General features: G+C 44.6%; 1 protein-coding gene across 4 annotated transcripts in view; it reads right to left on the reverse strand.

The window, feature by feature from the left end:
* The window catches only part of CPPED1 (calcineurin like phosphoesterase domain containing 1), a 117,782-nt gene that overhangs the window by 19,774 nt on the left and 75,633 nt on the right, over positions 1-22,375 (reverse strand). For 2 of the 4 annotated variants that reach the window (XM_004270167.4, XM_033428783.2), the window contains exon 3: positions 21,444-21,866. In XM_004270167.4, the coding sequence (XP_004270215.1) occupies positions 21,444-21,866 (423 nt within the window). Of the gene's footprint in view, positions 1-19,714; positions 20,178-21,423; positions 21,867-22,375 lie in introns of those variants that run through there. The other 2 variants (XM_049699771.1, XM_033428784.2) reach the window with 2 other exon arrangements.

The following is a 22,375-nucleotide window of genomic DNA, read 5'->3' on the forward strand; positions in this document are numbered from 1 at the left end:
CATCTCCACCTTCACCACCACACCCCCTCACGAATGTCAAGGCCTGCACTCCCGCCTTGGGAGAACGTGAGCTCCCAGTCCCGGGCACAGAGCGGTGCTGCTGGGACATAATTCCGCTCGGGGGCTGGAGATGCCTGGCTGCCCTCATGCGTGCAAAGCCTCCAGAGTCTGCAGTGAAGCATCGCTTCTCCACCTGGAGTTGAGGATTAATTATGCTCCTACCACCTTCAGACTCACTCCCCTTTATTCTTCTTCTACATGGGAAGTATGAACAACTTTTTAATTTTCCCCTTTCCCGATGACCTGGAAATTCAAAACCTGTGTGTAGTATGCAAGAGGAGAGCTGTATTTTCTTAATATTAATATTTGGTGGCTAGAAAAGCAGTGGCAGCTTGGGGCAGGGGCTCAGGAGATGAAGGCTTGAACCCCAGCCTGCCACTGCCAAGCTGTGAGCGTGGCATGTGCGTCCACCTCTCTGAGCCTCCGTTTCCCCCACTTGGAAGGCAGGACTAATGCCAACCACCCCCAGGTTCAGAGCTGTGCCCAAGGTCACATGGCAGGAAGCTGCATGTGACATACTCAGGCGACGCTCAATAATTATACCTTCCTCTCATCCTTCTCTAAGATTCTGATCAGAAGATCTTTTTTTTCATTTGCACAAATTACATCTCTTTCGCTATTCACAATTTCCTCTTTATTTTTAAAAGAAGATGGCAGGCTTGTGTGTGAGCTGGAGCGTGGGGCACACAGTAAGGTTTCAATCCAGAATGGACAATTTTCTAGATTTCCATTACCCAGTTTCCATGCCCTATCTTAAACACAGCTGTCAGGACAAGAGGCTCATTAAAAAAGATTGTTTTGACTGACGGCATGCTCATGTATCAAATTGGAAATCCGTCCAAAAATACTGGAGGGAGGTAGACAGAGGTGGCAGCAAGCCACGGAAGGGAGATGTTGAGCAGCGTGGCTGAAGATGAAACTTACTGGGGAAAAGGGGCTCTAGCTCGGACCAGGTAGGTCCACGAGGGGAGCTCTGCGCCATCAAAATATCAGGACCTTGGGAGAGTCAGCTTCTGTTTTAACAACCGGGGAAAGAAAGATTCCAATCAGGCAGAGATGCCTTAAAGAACACAGCATTTGCCTAATTAGCGTGCTTTTCCATGAGCCCTTTAGATAGCAGCCTTCCCTGGGCTCTGCCCATGCCCTTCTCTGCTCACTGGATGACCACAGCCTGTCGTGACCTCAGTCACCCCACCTGCTGACGACCCCGAATCATTTCCTGGCCCAGACTTAGTTCTCCCACTGCTCGGAGGACCTCTCTTCCTGATGTCCCTGCAAGTACTGCCAACTCACTCTTTCCGCCCCATGCCTGCTCCTCCTTGTGGGCTTCCCTGGGCCAGCACACAGCCACCTGCTCCAGGGATGTGGGCTGTGCATCCCATTGGTTTTTCTGCCTGAACATGCTCACAGCCCTTTCTGTTCTCCATCCTCAGGGTGGTCTTTGTGGCCACCTGCTCTTCCCTCCTTTCTGCCCCCAGGTGTGTCAGGATGACATTCAGCTGTCAGCGGCTTAAACAAGCAAAGGGTGTGTTTGTATTTACCTCTGATCTGTCCATCAGACAGGAGGTGGGCAGTCAGGGTGGGTGCAGCTGCTCAACAATTTCACTAAGAATCCAGGCTCCTTCTGTCCTGCTCTGCCATCCCCAGCTTGTGGCTTTGTCCTCAAGACTGCAAGATGGCTGCAGGGCTTCCAGGCATTATGTCCAAGTTCCAAGCAGGAAGAAGAGGGAAGGGCCAATGAACGCTTTCCAGGAAGCCCCACTTGCTAAATTCCAGGACTGGGACATGTAGCCACACTAGGTGTAAGGGGGGCTATAGGTGTTTCCAGCCTGTCATACAGTGCCCTGAATAAAACCAGGGAAAGAAGGAAGAAAAATGCATCCTGGACAGGCCGGGCAAGGTTGTCTTTCTCAAATGCAAAACCCGATTGTGCCACTTCTCCACCTAAAACCCTTCCATGTTTCTCCATCACCTTGGGGCCGGATCCGGCTCCTGTTCCGTGTCATCCAACACCTGAGCCACACTCTGGTCACCAAGCAGCTCCAGTGCCAGGCCCAGTACATGCCCGGCTGTTCTGTGGCTCCGGCCTCAGCTCATGCTCTGCCCTGTGTCTTGAGTGCCCACTACCTGTCCACATTTGCCTGCTGAACTCTCACTCGGCCTTTACGACCCTGCCTGCTCCTCTCCGTGGGGAAAACATCCCTGGCCAAGGTGGACTGGACTGATTCTCCTTCCTCCCGTGCTTTGCACATTCCTCTACTTTTGTCCTGAGGTTTCTTGCTCCCATCCTGGTGTCCCCTGCTGGCCTGTGAGGACAGAGACCAAGGCTATCTAACTAAATATCCATCCCTAGAATGAAGATAACAGGGCTGCTGCTCTATAAATGACTGTTGAAGGATGGATGGATGGATAGAGAACGAATATATCAAATTTGTGGCAACTCATAAGCTGCATTTTAGTAGGTGTCCTGGAGGAGAAACTCAAATCTCCCCTCTGCCAATATTATCTAAGGAAAAGCAGAGTACCAGTATTTACTGATATTAAAAAAGAATTGCCATGTTCCTTATAAACGTCTGCTTCCCCAATTTTAAAAAGGGAGTGTTAACAGATCCCTCACAGAGTTGCTGTGAGTTTCAGAGATGATGTGTTTGAGCCCCAGCGCGGGCTCACTAACGCGCCCTGCGGACACAACACTTTTCGGTCCTGTTTCTGAAATAAAGTGTAAACGTGGGTCCTTCCTTCCTTGCTGTGCGAAGCAGTGCTGGTTGCCTCCCGATATCCATGCCCTTCCTTTTCCTCTTTGCTAAGAGGATCCTGATTCTGCTCTGGCAGGTCACGGGCTGTGTCCGCAGAACCAGGATGGAGGCAGTTCTCTTCCTACGACCACCCACGGGGCTAGGAAAGGGTCTGTGGCCAGGTCTCGGTATGCCGCTGTGGGAGGATACCTGCTGAGGGTCCATCCTGGGAAAGGTGTTGCTTCTTTTTTTTTTTAAAGCCCACTTTTCTGCCTCTTGGGGGTTGTCAAGTCTGAACGTTATGCCCAGAACTACAGCAGCCATCTGAGAAGGTCCAAACTAAAGAAAGGGCCACACTGGGTGTGTGTGTGCAAGGGGGGCGGTGGCGGGGACAGGACAGCAGAATCACAGTAAGATCCTGGTCCCTAAGTTAGGCTTGTCTGAGAGCCTGAACCACACGAGATAATAAACGTCCTTATTCTCTGAGCTGGGCAGGTTGGAGTTTCCGATTATGTACAGCCAAAAGGAGCGAATACTATCCTATCCTTTTTAGAGCAGTTAACTCGTCTTTTGGAGTGACCAGTGATCTGCTTTTAGACACGACATAAGTTGGCCTTTGGAAGCTCTTACAAGATAATACAAAACGTCCCAGGATGTTTCCTTCATAGGGTGGGGTTCAACAGGACTCCAGCAGAGTGTTGTCTTGTCAGGGATCTTTTTTTTTTTTTTAATAAATTTATTTATTTATTTATGGCTGCATTGGGTCTTCGTTGCTACTTGTGGGCTTTCTCTGGTTGCGGCGAGCGGGGGCTACTCTTCATTGTGGTACACGGTCTTCTCATTGCGGTGGCTTCTCTTGTTGTGGAGCACGGGCTTTAGGCACGCGGGCTTCAGTAGTTGTGGCACGTGGGCTCAGAAGTTGTGGCTCGCAGGCTCTAGAGCGCAGGCTCAGTAGTTGCGGCACACAGGCTTAGTTGCTCCGCGGCACGTGGGATCTTCCCGGACCAGGGCTCGAACACTTGTCCCCTGCATTGGCAGGCGGATTCTTAACCACTGCACCACCAGGGAAGCCCCTGTCAGGGATCTGCTTGACATGCTTTCTAAGCCTTGTGAAATTGCTTTCTCAAGCATCAAGCATTCAACAGGACCCAAGGCACAGACCCAAGGCAGTGCCTGGCACAGAGGAGGGGCCAGGGCTCTGGGTAACCTTCGGCCATGTCTATATGACAACTTGGAGGCAATTTGGAAGTGAGAAACAGACAACACACCACAGAGTCAGAGTGTGCTATTATTAAAAGACGCAAAACATAGTCAGCTATAAAGAAAATCTCCTCCTCCCTTAGATTTTAGTCTTTCACTTGTGGGTAGAAGATACGAAGTGTGGAAAATGCTAAGTGGCATAATCTTTTGAAAATAATTGGTGGCTCTGTAACTATTATCCCTAAATACAAGTGTCAGTGGAGATTGATCTTACGTTTCCAGACCAGGGGCTGGGAAACCACAGCTCATTGTCTATTAGCTTCTAAGGGGTGCGAACTAAGAACGCTTCCCATATTTTTAAATGGCTCCATTTAGGTTTCTGTATTCTCTTCAGTTTTGCCTCTTGGCCCACAAGGCCTAAGATATTTACTATCTGGTCCTTTACAGAAACAGTCTGCCAACCCCTGACCCTGACTTCATTACAGGGATTCTTTTATTATTTTTTTTCATTTTTTGAGAAACTTAGAAGATTCAGATGAGGAAAAAAAATCATGTAACATTTATATTCTCACCACCCACAAATAATAAATATTAACATCTTGTAAGATCTCCTTTTACAGTTTTTAAGAAAAAAAATTATAATTATATAACTTGTATAAAATTATAACCCACGTCCCCTTTGACCAGCCCCTGCTGTCCCAGAGGCACCTGGCTTCACCTCTAAGGAACGGGCACCTTTGGTCAGAGGGTCAGTAGCTTCAACAAGGTTGAGAGCAGCTGTCCTGTAACCTTGATCAGAAGATAGGAAACAGGGACACTAATCACAATGCTTCTGGGCGTTGACGTATCGATCACACAGAAAGGTTTCTTTTCCTTGAAAGCACTCTTCGCCATGATACGCGGGCTCAGCACAGCGTAGGCAAACTCCAACCTACTGGATTAACTGAATGAGTGCCCCCAAAGCAAACATTTCATGGAGGAACTTCATGAAGACACAGCCGTGAAGTAAAGGTTGTTACGAATTAAAGTAAAGGAAGGAAGCGGGGTGGGGGCAGGCAATGAAGGAAGAAGGAGAAAGGAAATGCAATGCAACTCACACAATCTTAAGGGAAACCACGCCCCTATCAAATAGGTAGCAAGCAAAGTACATACATATCTTTAAATGTGACTTATGGAGAGAGGAATTTAAACATTAAAAACAAATCTCTCATGTGTCAGGAAGTACCCACTCTAAGGCTTCCACATTGGTTGTAATTCTCTGGTTCCCTCCCGACTTTGACCCTAGGATTGAGCTTAAGCTTAAGCTAGGATTGATCTTCTTGAGGGTAAGACCAAAGCTTACTCATCTTTGTTCCCCTAGTTTCCAAATGCAGAGAACACGTGCAATGTGTTCAAAAGGCAAAGATGAATGTGACCGTAAGCAGCACGCGATGCCAGGGTCAAGAGCTCCATAACTCTTCCAGTCAGAGTGTCGAACCTCTTCAGCAAAACATGACTCCAGGTCACGCCTGGCCTTACCATGACCAATTTCAGGCATTCATTTCATAAATAAAAAACATGTAAGTGTACTTATTTTAAGATTTGGGCCTGTTTGTGCACAAAGAACTTCATAACAGTAGTATTTATCACAGAGAAAAATCAAACATAACTTAAGTGTCCAATGGTGGCAAAAGAGTTCAGTGAACATGGTATGTCTACGTGGTATAAAACATCTGTGGTCTGGAGAATATTTTTAATGACACGAGATAATGCTCTGTATGACGTAATCTTATGCTTCTAAAATGCTATGATCTTAGCTGTATGAAAAGAGAACTTCTCAGTAACAAGAAAACATTAATGAATGGATTACTTATAAACCAAGCCCCTACTAAACCCCACCCCCCAACCTGTACAACTAGGCAGAGGAAGCTTTCTGTTAAACCACAAAGACACAGGATTTTATATAAAGCCAATGAAAAGTGACACCAGGGAACTGCCTGAATCACGGGGGACGTAATTAACAAACAAGGCTCCGGCAGAATACACACACGCACACACACTCATGCGCAAACACGTCCCAGAGAAGGGCAATGATTGGACTACTGATAGATTCAGAAAAAGACCCTTGAGAAAACTGACGAAACCTGAAAATATTTTTTCTCTTATAAAAATGACCCTCAATTATGCTATTGCCAATGTCAAATGCAGGATGCTGTCAAACAATTATTTCAGACAATTTAGGCCAAGGAAACCAAATTGCCACTTGATTCATTCTTTGTTCATCCTAAGAGTTGGTGCATATTTGCAATAACAACCAACATTTTATCAAATACAAGTTGAAATAAACTGATTGCCATAATTTGTCTCTTTTCTCAAGATAGTATCTCAAACCAACCTTTATTTTTATTTTATCACTATTTTCTATGAGCTACAGCTGCCATTTTTAAAATAAGCTTTTTCTGGTGCCCATAATCCTCTGATAGGAGCCCACTTGCACTTGTATCCCAGGGGAGCCAGTCAGAGTCTGAGAGGGGTTGGGGGGGGGGGTAGGGCGGGGTGTACAGATCCCTTCCTGTTTCAAGCAGCATCTCTGTCTGCAGAAGGCACAGTCCACCCACTCTAGATGAGAGGATGAGGTGAGGGGCTTACTCTGAAAAAAGACTGCTGCTTGCTGAGGCCAGAGAGGAATTCCACACCCTGAGTGGACTCCCTGGACCCTCACCCAGCAGGACCCCTTCAGATGTTGTGATTCTAAGCCTCCATGGCTGGCTGGACCAGCTCCTTCCCCGGGGCAGCCCATGAAGGAGCGCAGGTAGAGATAGGAAGTGGTTTGCAAGCAGGTGGGAATCGTCCCAACACAAGCTGGCCTGGCTCTTCTCACCTTGCCCAAAGTGCATTCTACTCATTACCCCGAAAGCATGATTAACAGGCCAGGGGTCAGAGCCAGAGCCCTGGGACTGGAGCCGAGCTGTGTGAAGCTGGGTAAGCTGAGGTGTCTCTCTGTGCCTCAGTTTCCTTATCTATAAAATCAGAGCAATAGTACCTGTAGCATAGTATTTAGTAAGTGGGAAATATTATTAGTATGTGAATCTAAAGTTAATTGTGTTTTAAATGGCTTATAAAGTAAAACTGATAGTCAAGGAAGTTGGTTCCCCTGGGGTCTTTAGCACCCACAGGTGGCACATGGTGGGGCTGACTCAGGGACGTGGGACCCTGGTGCGGTGGGCAGAGAAGTAGAAGGAACAGAGTCAGAAGGACTTGGGTTCCAACTTCGGCAACACTCTAGCCACCAGCAGTGGGTGAGAGGTGTGAACTTGCGCAAGGGAGAAAATAGGTTCCTTACATATCAATTTCTCTGATGTTAAGTCACCTAAAATATTTTTATGATAATAATGAAAAGGATGATAGTAAGATGGATAATACTAAGAGCACCATCATCACTGAACACTTAACAGGAACCAGATACTGTGTCAAGGTACTGGATTATCTTATCTGATGCACACAAAAAACAGAGATATTCTATCCCTGCTTCCTAGCTTTGTGACCTGAAGAAGTGATTCGGCCTCCAGGACTTTGCTTGTCAGTAAAATGGCAAGAACGCCAACACCTTGAGGGGCGCTGTGTAGGCTACGGTGACAACGTGAGCAGCCGCTGACAATAATGTGAGGAATAAAAAAACTGAATACTGGGCTTCCCTGGTGGTGCAGTGGATAAGAATCCGCCTGCCAATGCGGGGGACATGGATTCGAGCCCCGGTCCGGGAAGATCCCACATGCTGCGGAGCAACTAAGCCCGTGTGCCACAACTACTGAGCCTGTGCTCTAGAGCCCACGAGCCACAACGACTGAAGTCCGTGAGCCTAGAGCCCGTGCTCTGAAACAAGATAAACCACTGCAATGAGAAGCCCGCGCACTACAATGAAGAGTAGCCCCCACTCACCGCAACTAGAGAAGGCCCGCACACAGCAACGAAGACCCAACACAGCCAAAAATAAATAAATTAATTAATAAAACAAAAAACTGAATATTAGCCATGGCTCTCAATAAGCTTGTTCATCTTCTGCCTTTTTCAGGAGAAAAAAACTGCTCTATTAGGTGCCTTCAGTGGCATCCCGGAGGAAGTGAGGTTAGGAAGTGAGGTTACAGTCCCCCAAGGGAGAGGGACCACAAGGCCCCACCCAGCAGGTGGCCTGGCAGGAGGCTGGTGGCTGAGGCAGCATCACACCGGTCAGGACTCGGCCCCTTCCACCTAGGCAGCGGTGCTGCAGGGACTCCTCACCTGCACTTCCACCAGTGCGTAGGGGAGGGCCTTGCGTATAGGAGACATATAAGAGAAGTTCTTTTCCTTTCTCTCGTGTGTAATTTAAATCTGAAATGGACTCAGGTTTCTCACTGCTGCGTGCTCAGGTTCCTCACCTGGACTGCAGACACCTGTACTCACAGGACCCTGGGTTGTGATGACAGGGCACATAGAAGGCTTTACCCAAATGGGTGCCGTTCTTTTACTTCCAAATGAGTCATCAATATGCAAACATTTCTGTTAAGTAAAATTGTAAAACAAAACTAAAGCAATTTCCAGCTTACTTTACGTAGCAATATTCTAAATTTTCATGTACAGTGTTAACCATAGTCGGGGCAAGTGCCTTTTAAGTGACGGCAAGTCCAGTAAATAAAAAAATACTTGAATTAGTATAGGAAGTAAGAGTGTTTAGCACCAGAGGGCAGATAGCAGAAGAAAGAAGAACTACGATCCTGCAGCCTGTGGAACAAAAAACACATTCACAGAAAGAGAGACAAGATGAAAAGGCAGAGGGCTATATATCAGATGAAGGAACAAGATAAAATCCCAGAAAAACAACTAAATGAAGTGGAGATAGGCAACCTTCCAGAAAAAGAATTCAGAATAATGATAGTGAAGATGATCCAGGACCTCGGAAAAAGAATGGAGGCAAAGGTCGAGAAGATGCAAGAAATGTTTAACAAAGACCTAGAAGAATTAAAGAACAAACAGAGATGAACAATACAATAACTGAAATGAAAAATACACTAGAAGGAATCAATAACAGAATAACTGAGGCAGAAGAACGGATAAGTGACCTGGAAGACAGAATGGTGGAACTCACTGCTGCGGAACAGAATAAAGCAAAAAGAATGAAAAGAAATGAAGACAGCCTAAGAGACCTCTGGGACAACATTAAACCCAACAACATTCGCATTATAGGGGTCCCAGAAGGAGAAGAGAGAAAGGACCAGAGAAAATATCTGAAGAGATTATAGTCGAAAACTTCCCTAACATGGGAAAGGAAATAGCCACCCAAGTCCAGGAAGTGCAGAGAGTCCCATACAGGATAAATCCAAGGAGAAACATGCCGAGACACATAGTAATCAAATTGGCAAAAATTAAAGACAAAGGAAAATTATTGAAAGCAGCAAGGGAAAAATGACAAATAACATACAAGGGAACTCCCATAAGGTTAACAGCTGATTTCTCAGCAGAAACTCTACAAGCCAGAAGGGAGTGGCATGATATACTTAAAGTGAAGAAAGGGAAGAACCTACAACCAACATTACTCTACCCGGCAAGGATCTCATTCAGATTCAATGGAGAAATCAAAAGCTTTACAGACAAGCAAAAGCTAAGAGAATTCAGCACCACCAAACCAGCTGTACAACAAATGCTAAAGGAACTTCTCTTAAACAATTACCTTAAACATAAATGGATTAAATGCTCCAACCAAAAGACACAGGCTTGCTGAATGGATACAAAAACAAGACCCATATATATGCTGTCTACAAGAGACCCACTTCAGACCTAGGGACACATACAGACTGAAAGTGAGGGGATGGAAAAAGATATTGCATGCAAATGGAAATCAAAAGAAAGCTGGAGTAGCTATACTCATATCAGATAAAATAGACTTTAAAATAAAGAATGTTACAAGAGACAAGGAAGGGCACTACATAATGATCAAGGGATCAATCCAAGAAGAAGATATAACAATTATAAATATATATGCACCCAACATAGGAGCACCTCAATACATAAGACAACTGCTAACAGCTATAAAAGAGGATATCAACAGTAACACAATAATAGTGGGGGACATTAACACCTCATTTACACCAATGGACAGATCATCCAAAATGAAAATAAATAAATAAACAGAAGCTTTAAATGACACAATAGACCAGATAGATTTAATTGATATTTATAGGACATTCCATCCAAAAACAGCAGATTACACTTTCTTCTCAAGCGCGCACGGAACATTCTCCAGGGTAGATCACATCTTGGGTCACAAATAAAGCCTCAGAAAATTTAAGAAAACTGAAATCATATCAAGCATCTCTTCTGACCACAACACTATGAGATTAGAAATGAATTACAGGGAAAAAAAATGTAAAAAACACAAACACATGGAGGCTAAAGAATATGTGACTAAATAACCAAGAGCTCACTGAAGAAATCAAAGAGGAAATCAAAAAATACCTAGAGACAAATGATAATGAAAACACGACGATCCAAAACTTATGGGAAGCAGCAAAAGCAGTTCTAAGAGGGAAGTTTATAGCTATACAAGCCTACCTCAAGAAACAAGAAAAATCTCAAGCAAACAGTCTAACCTTACAGCTAAAGGAACTAGAGAAAGAAGAACAAACAAAACCCAAAGTTAGTAGAAGGAAAGAAATCATAAAGATCAGAGCAGAAATAAATGAAATAGAAACAAAGAAAACAATAGCAAAGATCAATAAAACTAAAAGCTGGTTCTTTGAGAAGATAAACAAAACTGATACACCATTAGCCAGACACATCAAGAAGAAGAGGGAGAGGACTCAAACCAATAAAATTAGAAATGAAAAAGGAGAAGTTACAACAGACACCATAGAAATACAACACATCCTAAGAGACTACTACAAGCAACTCTATGCCAATAAAATGGACAACCTGGAAGAAATGGACAAATTCTTAGAAAGGTATAACCTTCCAAGGCTGAACCAGGAAGAAACAGAATATATGAACAGACCAATCAAAAGTAATGAAATTGAAACTGTGATTAAAAATCTTCCAACAAACAAAAATCCAGGACCAGATGGCTTCACAGGTGAATTCTATCAAACATTTAGAGAAGAGCTAACATCCATCCTTCTCAAACTCTTCCAAAAAATTGCAGAGGAAGGAACACTCCCAAACTCATTCTACGAGGCCACCATCACCCTGACACAAAAACCAGACAAAGATACTATAAAAAAAGAAAATTACAGACCAGTATCGCTGATGAATATAGATGCAATAATCCTCAACAAAATACTAGCAAACAGAATCCAACAGCACATTAAAAGGATCATACACCATGATCAAGTGGGATTTATCCCAGGGATGTAAGGATTCTTCAATATATGCATATCAATCAATGTGATACACCATATTAACAAACTGAAGGATAAAAACCATATGATCATATCAACAGATGCAGAAAAAGCTTTTGACAAAATTCAACACCCATTTATGATAAAAACTCTCCAGAAAGTGGGCACAGAGGGAAACTACCTCAACATAATAAAGGCCATATACGACAAACCCACAGCAAACATCATTCTCAATGTTGAAAAGCTGAAAGCATTTCCTCAAAGATCAGGAACGAGACAAGGATGTCCACTCTCACCACTATTATTCAACATAGTTTTGGAAGTCCTAGCCATGGCAATCAGAGAAGAAAAAGAAATAAAAGGAATACAAGTTGGAAAAGAAGAAGTAAAACTGTCACTGTTTGCAGATGACATGATACTATACATAGAGAATCCTAAAAATGTCACCCGAAAACTCCTAGAGCTAATCAATGAATTTCGTAAAGTAGCAGGATACAAAATTAATGCATGGAAATCTCTTGCACCCCTATACACTAATGATGAAAAATATGAAAGAGAAATCAAGGAAACACTGCCATTTACCACTGCAACAAAAAGAATAAAATACCTAGGAATAAACCTACCTAGGGAAACAAAAGATCTGTATGCAGAAAACTATAAGCCACTGATGAAAGAAATTGAAGATGATACCAACAGCTGGAGAGATATACCTTGTTCTTGGATTGGAAGAAACAATGAAATGTGAAAATGACTATACTACCCAGAGCAATCTACAGATTCAATGCAATCCCTATCAAATTACCAATGGCATTTTTACGGAACTAGAACAAATCATCTTAAAATCTGTATGGAGACACAAAAGACCCCGAATAGCCAAAGCAATCTTGAGGGAAAAAAATGGAGCTGAAGGAATCAGACTCCCTGACCTCAGACTATACTACAAAGCTACAGTAATCAAGACAATATGGTACTGGCACAAAAACAGAAACGTAGATCAATGGAACAAGATAGAAAGCCCAGAGATAAACCCACGCACCTATGGTCAACTAATCTATGACAAAGGAGGCAAAGATATACAATGGAGAAAAGACAGTCTCTTCAATAAGTGGTGCTGGGAAAACTGGACAGCTACATGTAAAAGAATGAAATCAGAACATTCCCTAACACCATACACAAAAGTAAACTCAAAATGGATTCGAGACCTAAATGTAAGACCGGACACTATAAAACTCTTAGAGGAAAACATAGGAAGAACACTCTTTGATATAAATCATAGCAAGATCTTTTTTGATCCACCTCCTAGAGTAATGGAAATAAAAACAAAAATAAACAAATGGGACCTAATGAAACTTCAAAGCTTTTGCACAGCAAAGGAAACCATATACAAGACGAAAAGACAACCCTCAGATGGGAGAAAATACTTGCAAATGAATCAACGGACAAAGGATTAATCTCCAAAATATATAAACAGCTCATGCAGCTCAATATTAAAGAAGCAAACAACCCAATCCAAAAATGGGCAGAAGACCTAAATAGACATTTCTCCAAAGAAGATATACAGATGATATATATACACATGATATAGATATACACATGATATACACATGAAAGGATGCTCAACATCACTAATCATTAGAGAAATGCAAATCAAAACTACAATGAGGTATCACCTCACACCAGTTAGAATGGGCATCATTAGAAAATCTACAAACAACAAATGCTGGAGAGGGTGTGGAGAAAAGGGAACCCTCTTGCACTGTTAGTGGGAATGTAAATTGATACAGCCACTATGGAGAACAGTATGGAGGTTCCTTAAAAAACTAAAAATAGAACTACCATACGACCCAGCAATCCCACTCCTGGGCATATACCCAGAGAAAACCATAATTCAAAAAGACACATGCACCCCAATGTTCATTGCAGCACTATTTACAATAGCCAGGTCATGGAAGCAATCTAAATGCCCATCGACAGATGAATGGATAAAGAGGTTGTGGTACATATATACAATGGAATATTACTCAGCCATAAAAAGGAATGAAATTGAGTCATTTGTTGAGACGTGGATGGATCTAGAGACTGTCATACAGAGTGAAGTAAGTCAGAAAGAGAAAAACAAATATCGTATATTAATGCATGTATGTGGAGCCTAGAAAAATGGTACAGATGAACCGGTTTGCAGGGCAGAAGCTGAGACACAAATGTAGAGAACAAATGTATGGACACCAAGGGGGGAAAACTGCAGTGGGGTGGGGATGGTGGTGTGATGAATTGGGCGATTGGGATTGACATGTATACACTGATGTGTATAAAACTGATGACTAATAAGAACCTGCAGTATAAAAAAGACAAAAAAAAAAAGAAAAAACAAACACACACAAAAAAAGAGTGTTTAGCTAAGCGAGGGATATTTCAATTTTACAAAGGAATCCCACTGCTCATTTGAAAATGACACTAATTGCTATTTTTAAAATGTGACCTAGAAAGAAAAGATATAATATTTTGACTTCATACGCTTAAGCAGACATTGCTGTTTCCCATGTACTTGTGGCTCCGTTTTGAAATGCTGCAATGGGATTTTTCAACAAGATTTTGAGTTTTTAGTTTGAGGGTGACCTACAATACTCTGTTTTGTGCATTGCTGCCCTGGGTGCCCAGCACAGGGCCCAGGCTATTTGTTGAATGGATAAATGCTGACTTAACTTTGGGAACAGGCAGCACACAGATACACATGCCAGATTCTCAATTTATAAATAGTTACTATCAGGACTTGATTTTAACTTTAATTAGCCCAACTGTTAAGGATACGTCCAAAGTGAGAAATGTAATCCACCACTTAGCACCAGATGTAGCTTCCGTAGTTGGTCTTTTATCTTGGTTTACAGTGAATGAAACACAGACATAAAATGACTAAAGCATGATGTTTTGTGGTGAACTGATTGAAACATACAGCAGACCAAACCCGGAAGATGAATTCAAGACCAAATGTAAATTAAAGAGGGTAGAATTCCTCAAGCTGACATGCCCCCAGAAACTCTGAATTCTACAGATGCTCAAAAAAAGGACTGTTTGTTGAGTTCTCACTTGGAAGTCAGTTAAAAAAAGAACCAATGAGATAGATTTTTTAGTGCATTTTAAACAGAGCATTGGGACTTCCCTGGCAGTCCCTATGCGCTTCCACTGCAGGGGGCGCGGGTTCCATCCCTGGTCAGGGAACTAAGATTCCCACATTGCCGTGTGGCCAAAAACAAACAAACAAACAAAGGGTGTTTTCTGATAACAGCCACTGCCTTGTGGACCCACTTGCTGGATTCAGAAAAATCTGACTATGAGATTACGCATTCCAAAGTGTGTTTATTAGCACATTAATTGGTGAGGTGTGTGCTTTAAAAAAATAAACGCAGAGTCAAATCCTCTCACTAAGTTCCATAGGAATTTTCCATCTAGTTCAATGTTTCCCAACCTTTTAAACTAATACCCCTTTCGACAAAACTGAAAATAGTGTACATTCCTCATTCACCCCGAAAAACCTCAGACTCTGAGGCACAGCCTATCTTCCTGTGTAGCCCAGAAGCCAAGAGGTTTCTTGTCTAGCTTCACTTCCTTCGTTTGTATTCTAAAAAGAATTGCTAATTCCTCTCCCTTTTTCAATATATAAAGTTATGTTAGCAAACTGCAGGCATGTCCCCAGACTCGACGTGCCTCTCCGTGCTTTGTGCCCCCTCACGTACACCCTCCCAAGAAGACGCTGCCTGCTCCGGGCAGCACCAGCGCTGCTCTCATGAAAGGAAGAAGCCAGACCCCGGGTAAAGCTAACTTGCCAGCTGTGGGCTCGCACCACGGTCCAGGGCCAGGTGACGACAAACCACCCTTCATCAAGCACGTGCCACGTCCCAGGCATGGGGCTAAGTGCTCTTATACACGCCTCCCTTTACTTGATTCTCACACCAACACTATGAGGTTGGGACGAGTACCCTCCTTTAACAAGTGAGTAAACTAAGGCAGAAAGATGTTCAGCAGATTACAGGAAGCCGCTTCACCGGGGAGTAGCACCAAAGGATTTGAATCCAGGTCTGTCTGAAGCCAAGCCCACCCGCTGACCTGTGGCCTTAAACGGTCTTACAGCCCACCCTCAAGAGCACGGCACCCCTTGTACCGCCATCACAAGTTCGGCCTTACCCGCACACTACCCACGCTACCTGTCATTTATTATTTTTCTTTCACTTGATGAGCTAGTTATAGTTTTTTTTCTAACACATGTTAAACACCCAAGCGTTTGATTTTCAGTGCCCCAGGAGCCCTCCCACCTTCACCACATCATGGGCCTCCAGCGGGATGAGCTGCACCCAGGCATGCTCTCCACTGAGGAACCCGGGGCCCCTTCTGGGCAGACCTTCGGTGAGTCGGCAGTTGTGACAGGGGGGTCATCAGAAGCAGCCTGGAATTAGACGCGTGCATGTTGTCTCACAGGAGAGAAAGAGCCTCCCGCTGTATCAGGAACGTCTCTTTAAGCCAAGGATGGGAAAACTATGGCCTGCAGGCCCACCACCTGTTAGTGTAAAGTTTTACCAGAACCCAGTCACACCCACTTGCTTACGTACCGTTTGTGGCTATTTTCATGCTACAGAGGCCAAGTTGAGCAGTCGCTACAGAGACCACAGCCCAAAACGTTCACTGTCTGACCCTTTGCAGGGAAAGTTTGCTGACCCCTGCTCTAGGTGATGCATTTCCCATCCAAAAGTCAGCTGGTAAATACCAATCCAGAGGTAACATGGACATTACCTGTGATTCTGCTGATGAGTAGATATGAATCAAGTTTAACTCAATTCCATATTTATTTATTGAGAGGCTACTATGTGATAGTCTAGGCTAGGGGCTGGGTTTGTAGAGGTGAACAAAGCTGGGACTCCATTTCCTGGAGGAATCAGGATGGAAACAAATAATTTCAATACAACTCAATATTAGATGTCGGAGTAGGATTTGATGTTTCATTCTTCCTGTGAAGTAGACCCTGGAAACCTGACCTTTTTGTTCTTTAAAACTTTGAAATTCTAAAACCATAACGGTACATGGGCTAAGATCTCTTTCTAGTTTTTTTTTTAAAAGCATAAATAGAGGTGAAACTATAATTCTGTGAAATTACTCATTAGCTTTCACAGGAAAGATCAATTTACTGGCATTTTTCATAATTGCCAAATTCACTCTGGGCTTTCTACTACACAGTTCTATGTTGAGAATGGAAAAAAGAAAAGGTATCGAGACATCAAGGGAAACAGGGTCAGTTAAAGAGCTAGACTTTTGTTTTTTAACATTGAGTTTTTAAATTGAAATCTGTATTAACTGGGTCACATATTAACCTTCTGCTGAAAAAGGCATGAGGGATACAGACAATGGCCAGGAGGTTCGACCAAGATTTCATTATCTACTGTCTTTGTAACTCCAACTAGGTATCAGGTGAATTAAGGGGAAAACCAATTTCTACATCCCGTGGATGTGATGAAATTGATTATCCTCAGGCAGAGCAAAGAAGACGGAAAATAACTGTGCCGCTTCACATCTGTGCATCTGTCCTGCCCCGGTAACTGTTTATTTGTACTGGCTATTGACAACATTTTCGCATCATACAGAGAAGGTTTTTTTATTGAGCTTCAAAAGGAGAAACAGAATGCATCTGTTTCTAGGGAAACCTGAGCTCGGAGGCTGGAGGCTTTGATTCAAAGAACGCATCCCTACACACATGGTGGCCCATTGTATAGTAACAGCCCTCCTCCTCATTTACCTCATCCCGTTTAGAAAATTAATGCCACAATGTGAGATGATTGTTGATGCTCATTATTAAATCATTTATTCATCCCACACAATGATTCAGAATTATTCATTAAGCTTGCTGGAAGGAAGCTGGGTGTTACCTCCATGGGAGTTTGAGGAGGGATGTGCTCTTTAAAAGGATATTTTATAACAACACAATTATCATAATTAAAAGCTACCCTGATATGCTGATAAGTTTTTGACATATTTTTGAGTACTGGCATTTTAGCACAAGGAGATAAATGAGACTGAAATAGTATTAGGGAATAATATTGCTGTGGGGAGAAAAAGCTGGAGGCAGTATTAAATACCATCTGTCATCATCACCCCCAATTTGATCATGGTCTTTAAGTTAATGAATTTCACAGAATGTCACCTGAACTTCCGGCTTTCCAAAATGAGTTCAAGAACGACATGGCTGTGACCTGAGCGATCTCCGGCATTACTGAGTCGTGGGGGCCTGCATTCCCCATGAGAGCCCACCTACCTGTGCTCCCAAACCAAGCTGGCCCCTCAGGCTGCCACGGAGCTGTGACTGCATCTGATCCCGATATCTTCCCAACGCTGCCGATGCTTTGTTCTGAGTTTGAAAGGCCATTAAGCAAAGGGCCTGGTTTGGGAAGCCACTCAAACTGACAGGTGACTGCAGGAAGGGCACTCTTCTCTCTGCTTTTGCCTGGTCAATCAGGTCTAAGGGAAGGTCCTAAGGCCAGTGACCAAGAAGAGCACACCTGCCTATAAGTGAAGGCGGTACCTGATGGGAACAGCAGGGGACCACTTGGGAAGAGAGCAACTGACTGCTGGGTGAGCCTGGAAAGTCAGCATGTGGGTCAGAGCAGAGTCACACGCATGGCCTGACCCAAAACCGAAGGACCAGGAGGCTGCATGATGTGTGCCCAACACTGGGAACACACCACACAGAGGCTGTGCCCAGGAGTTCCACCGAGTGGGACCTGGTCTGCTCTGTGCCAGGTGCACAGTAGGTGCTAAACCAAGAAATGAGCTGGGCTGGTTGGCCGCCGAGGGAAGGAGCCTGCATCAGAGGTTCATCCTTCACTCATTCCACAAACACTGACGAAGCATTTATTATAGGCTAAGACCCGAGCCAGGCCTCCCCTGCACTCAAGGAGCTGAGAGTCTAGGGGGGCTTCAGACAGGCTGACACTTACAAATGCACTGGGAGCAAGGGAAGCTGAGGAAGAACCTGGCGGGGCAGGGCTGGGGGCACCTCATACAGGAAGTTGAGGCGGCGTTGGCCAGATGAAATGGAGGAGGCAGAGACAGTGACAAAGGGTGAGGACAGCCTTATCCTATGTATGAAGGGGCCTCAGAAGGGTAGATGCTGTTGGGCTACGTACACCTCTGGATGTAGTGGAGAACGGACCAGAATGGGGCAAGAGTGGGGCAGGGGGACCAAGTGAAAGCTGTTGCCACCACCCAGCTGAGAGGCAATGGTGGCCTAAAGAAGTGGACAGGCTGGAGAGCTATTAAAGAGGCAGAATTAAAGGCACATGAAGTATCAATCTTCCTGGGCAAGGAGGCCCTACTGGAGAAGAATTCATCAGAGTTCCAGAACCAGAGGCCATTAAGAGCTGATAAGATTATTTACAGTAGCCAAGACATGGAAGCAACTCAAGTGCCCATCAATAGACAACTGGATTAAGAAGATGTGATACACACACACACACACACACACACACACACACACACAGGAATATTACTCAGCCATAAAAAAGAAGGAATACTGCCATCTGCAGCAACACGGATGGACCCAAAGACTATTATGCCCAGTGACATAAGTCAGACAGAGAAAGACAAATACTATATGATATCACTTATATGTGGAATCTAAAAAATAATACCAATGAATGTATATGCAAAACAGAAACAGACTTACAGACATAGAAAACAAACTTGTGGTTATCAAAGGGGAGAGGGAAGGGAGAAGGGACAAATTAGGGGTACGGAATTAACAGATACCAACCACTATATATAAAATACATAAGTAACAAGGATGTACTGTACAACACAGGGAATTATACCCAATATCTTGTAATAATTTATAATGGAGCATAATCTGCAAAAATACTGAATCACTATGTTGTATACTTGAAACTAACACAGTATTGTAAATCAATTATACTTCTGTTGAAAAATAAAGAGCAGATAAGAAAACTAGTCCCTCTGCTCTGTCTCATGCTCGGCAAGCAACCTCCTGATTATAACTGGGCCTCCCATGCTGTTTTGCCTACGGGAAGAGACTGCACTGCTAGGGTTAAGGGGAGGATTTCAGCCTTGCTCTAAATTAATAAAATGTAAAATAGATAGCCAACGGGAAGCAGCCGCACAGCAGAGCGAGATCAGCCTGGTGCCTGGTGACTACCTAGAGGGGTGGGATAGGGAGGGTGGGAGGGAGATGCGAGAGGGAGGAGATATGGGGATATACGTATATGCATAGCTGATTCACTTTGTTATAAAGCAGAAACTAACACACCAATGTAAAGCAATTATACTCCAATAAAGATGTTTAAAAAAATTTTTTTTAAATTAATAAAATGCCATTCTGGTGGTAGATATCAGTCTCTGTGAGCTGGGGCAATTGGAGCCCACCTCCGAGACACAGACCAGCTCTGGGGGTGCCGACAAATCCTCCCTGCGCTTACAGGGCTGCAGGCCTGACGGGGGAGGTGGCTGGTGCATCCCAGATGCGATGTCACCCTCTGGGGTTCCTGGTGGGTGGGCAGCAGGATTCCCCCAAGGATGTGCTGTTAGAGCTAGGATCGCCCTCTTTATAAACGTCTCCAGGTCTCAGTATCTGGGGCTCCGTCCTACAGTGGGACACCCAGAACCCCATGCCACTCAAGGATGTGGCTGACAGCAAAGGGCAGCCATGGGGACGGCACTTGCATCATTTAACATTTGATATAAAAGGAATCATTTCAGTGGCACTAAGTGTTCTCTCCGGCATTATTCTCTGTTACAAAATAGTCTCCGTGGTGGTGCTGATGCCATCTTGACACTTCATTTCCTTGTCAACAAAAACAAAAAAAGTTGGTTTTCTGCACCAACTCAAGCATGGCATAAAATTTCAAAGGCTTTGATAGAAGTTTTCCAACTTCATCTCCATGGAACAGTTGGAAAACGTCTCCAATTATGCAAGCTTTTTGTAAAATGTCTCGAAAATACAGAAGGGCCTATTGTACTTTTCACAAGTAAATGTGAACACATTTAATGCTCAAAGGTGAAAAGAGTGCCAGGGTTTTTTTTTTAATGAATGCTTGCTACTTATTGGGTCAGGCCCTCTCCCTCTCCCTACCCCCTAACAAATAAAAGAACGCATTTATATTTTAGAGGCGCCCGATGAAGTACACTCTGGAAAGATCTGAAAGGAGGCATTAGGACCCAAACAAGAGACACAGCAGCCGTCAAAACCGGAATCCTGCCAAGGCAGTGGTAATGCAGGGAACCGGCCGAGAACGCACCATTTCTCGTGAGAGGAAAGCTGCAGGTGCTCCCAGGAGGAGGAATGAGGTGTGTGGGCTGGCGGTGCACACAGCGCCAGCGGAACTGAGATCTCTAGAAATGGAGTGTCCTCACTGTGTGTGTGTGTGCGCTCACGTATGTGTCATATGTGTGATTAGCTTAAAATTCACAGCAGGGTTAAGATCAGACTAAACAGATTTCTCCTCTTTCTTCTGGAGGAGAACTCAGTCCACCTCACGAAAGGAACACTGACGAGGCTCCAGGACCTGCCCTATAGCCACATTCCAGGATTTCCCGGGTTACATCTAATACTGGTAGGGTTTGGCTCTTAAATATCATCTGCCCTTGGGCAAGTTCCTGCTTCCCAGAGAAATGAGAAAAGATACTCCTGGCGTCTTCCTTTGCCTGGGGCACATACAGCCACACTCAGACCAGACCCTCCCGGCCCCCCCCACCCCCCAATAACCCCCAACCTGCAGGGTCCCCATCCTCAGCTGTGAGCAGCTGTGACTTCAGTACTCAGCTTGGGGCTGCTCTAACCCTGTCCAGGCCCCTTCTCACTGAATCCTCACAGCCACCCCACGAGAGAGCTGCTTCTGCTACTCCTACTTTACAGACGAGGAAGCTGAGGCTCGGAGGGCAAAGGCAGCTCATCTAAGGCCACACAGCCATGAGTGCCAGAGCTGGGATGAGAATCCAGTCCTGCCCAAAGCCCCCTCCTCTCTCCCCTTTGCCAGGCCGCAGAGGGGCAGCAGAAGGATCTGGACACCTCCTCTCCAGATCACCCAGACACCTGGGGCCCCGGGCCTACCTGCTCGGGAGAACTTGTCTGCCATCTCCTTCCGCACCAGCTTGGTGAGGTTGAAGTAGCTGTCATCCTCGTCGACGCTCTGCAGGAACAGCGGGATGTGCTGGAAGATGATGGCGTGCTGGCACTTCCGCTGCCCTGCGATGCTCAGCTGCTGGTCCAGCCACTGGTCCTGGGCCTGCTTCAAGGCAGGGCACATGGAGGCATCGTATAAGAACTGGGAGTTGAGGACGAGGAACAGGACGCCCCCAACCCAGAAGCTGAAATAGTCATCTCCCCAAGTCTGCTGGAACTCCGCGATGGTCTCGGGGGTGGGGACATTGCCCACGTCATGGTTGCCGCTGACAAGGACCAGTGGGATCTCGCTGTCCACGGTCCTGAGCACCCGCTGCAGGTCCTCCGTCTGCTCCTTCCGCCAGGATGTCCCTGGAAGAGTGAGGGTCATGTCCTGAAACGGATGAGGCTGTTTGTGCCTTTATAATATCGGATTAGAGAATAATCTAGAAATCCACTCAACTGGACACATGGAAACTGCAAAAAGCAGTCGTATGTTAAAAACAAATCAACAAGTGAGATGGGAACTTCTGTCCTCCTTCCCCTGGAAATTCAGTGTCTAACTGGCCATCTGACCCCAAACTGCTGATTGAGCGATGGTGTAGAGTCATTCTGATTGTAAATATTAGTGAAGCTGAATTTCTATCTTTTATTTAGAAAATAAATATAAATAGTTGTGACTTTTCTGCCCTGTTTCAAGGGGTCATCAAATGCACCCCTGAGGTGTATGGACCCAGCTCTGAACGCTAACCTCAAACGACAGCTATTTAAGATTTTCTTACCATACACACGACCGTGCAGACTGTGTGACCACTTTTATGGGAAAAATTCTTAGAGTCCAAACGGCTACATCAACTGGCATGTGTATCTTGCCAAACCTT

Source organism: Orcinus orca, chromosome 16 (genome assembly GCF_937001465.1).
Source record: "Orcinus orca chromosome 16, mOrcOrc1.1, whole genome shotgun sequence".
NCBI classification, from domain to species: domain Eukaryota; kingdom Metazoa; phylum Chordata; class Mammalia; order Artiodactyla; family Delphinidae; genus Orcinus; species Orcinus orca.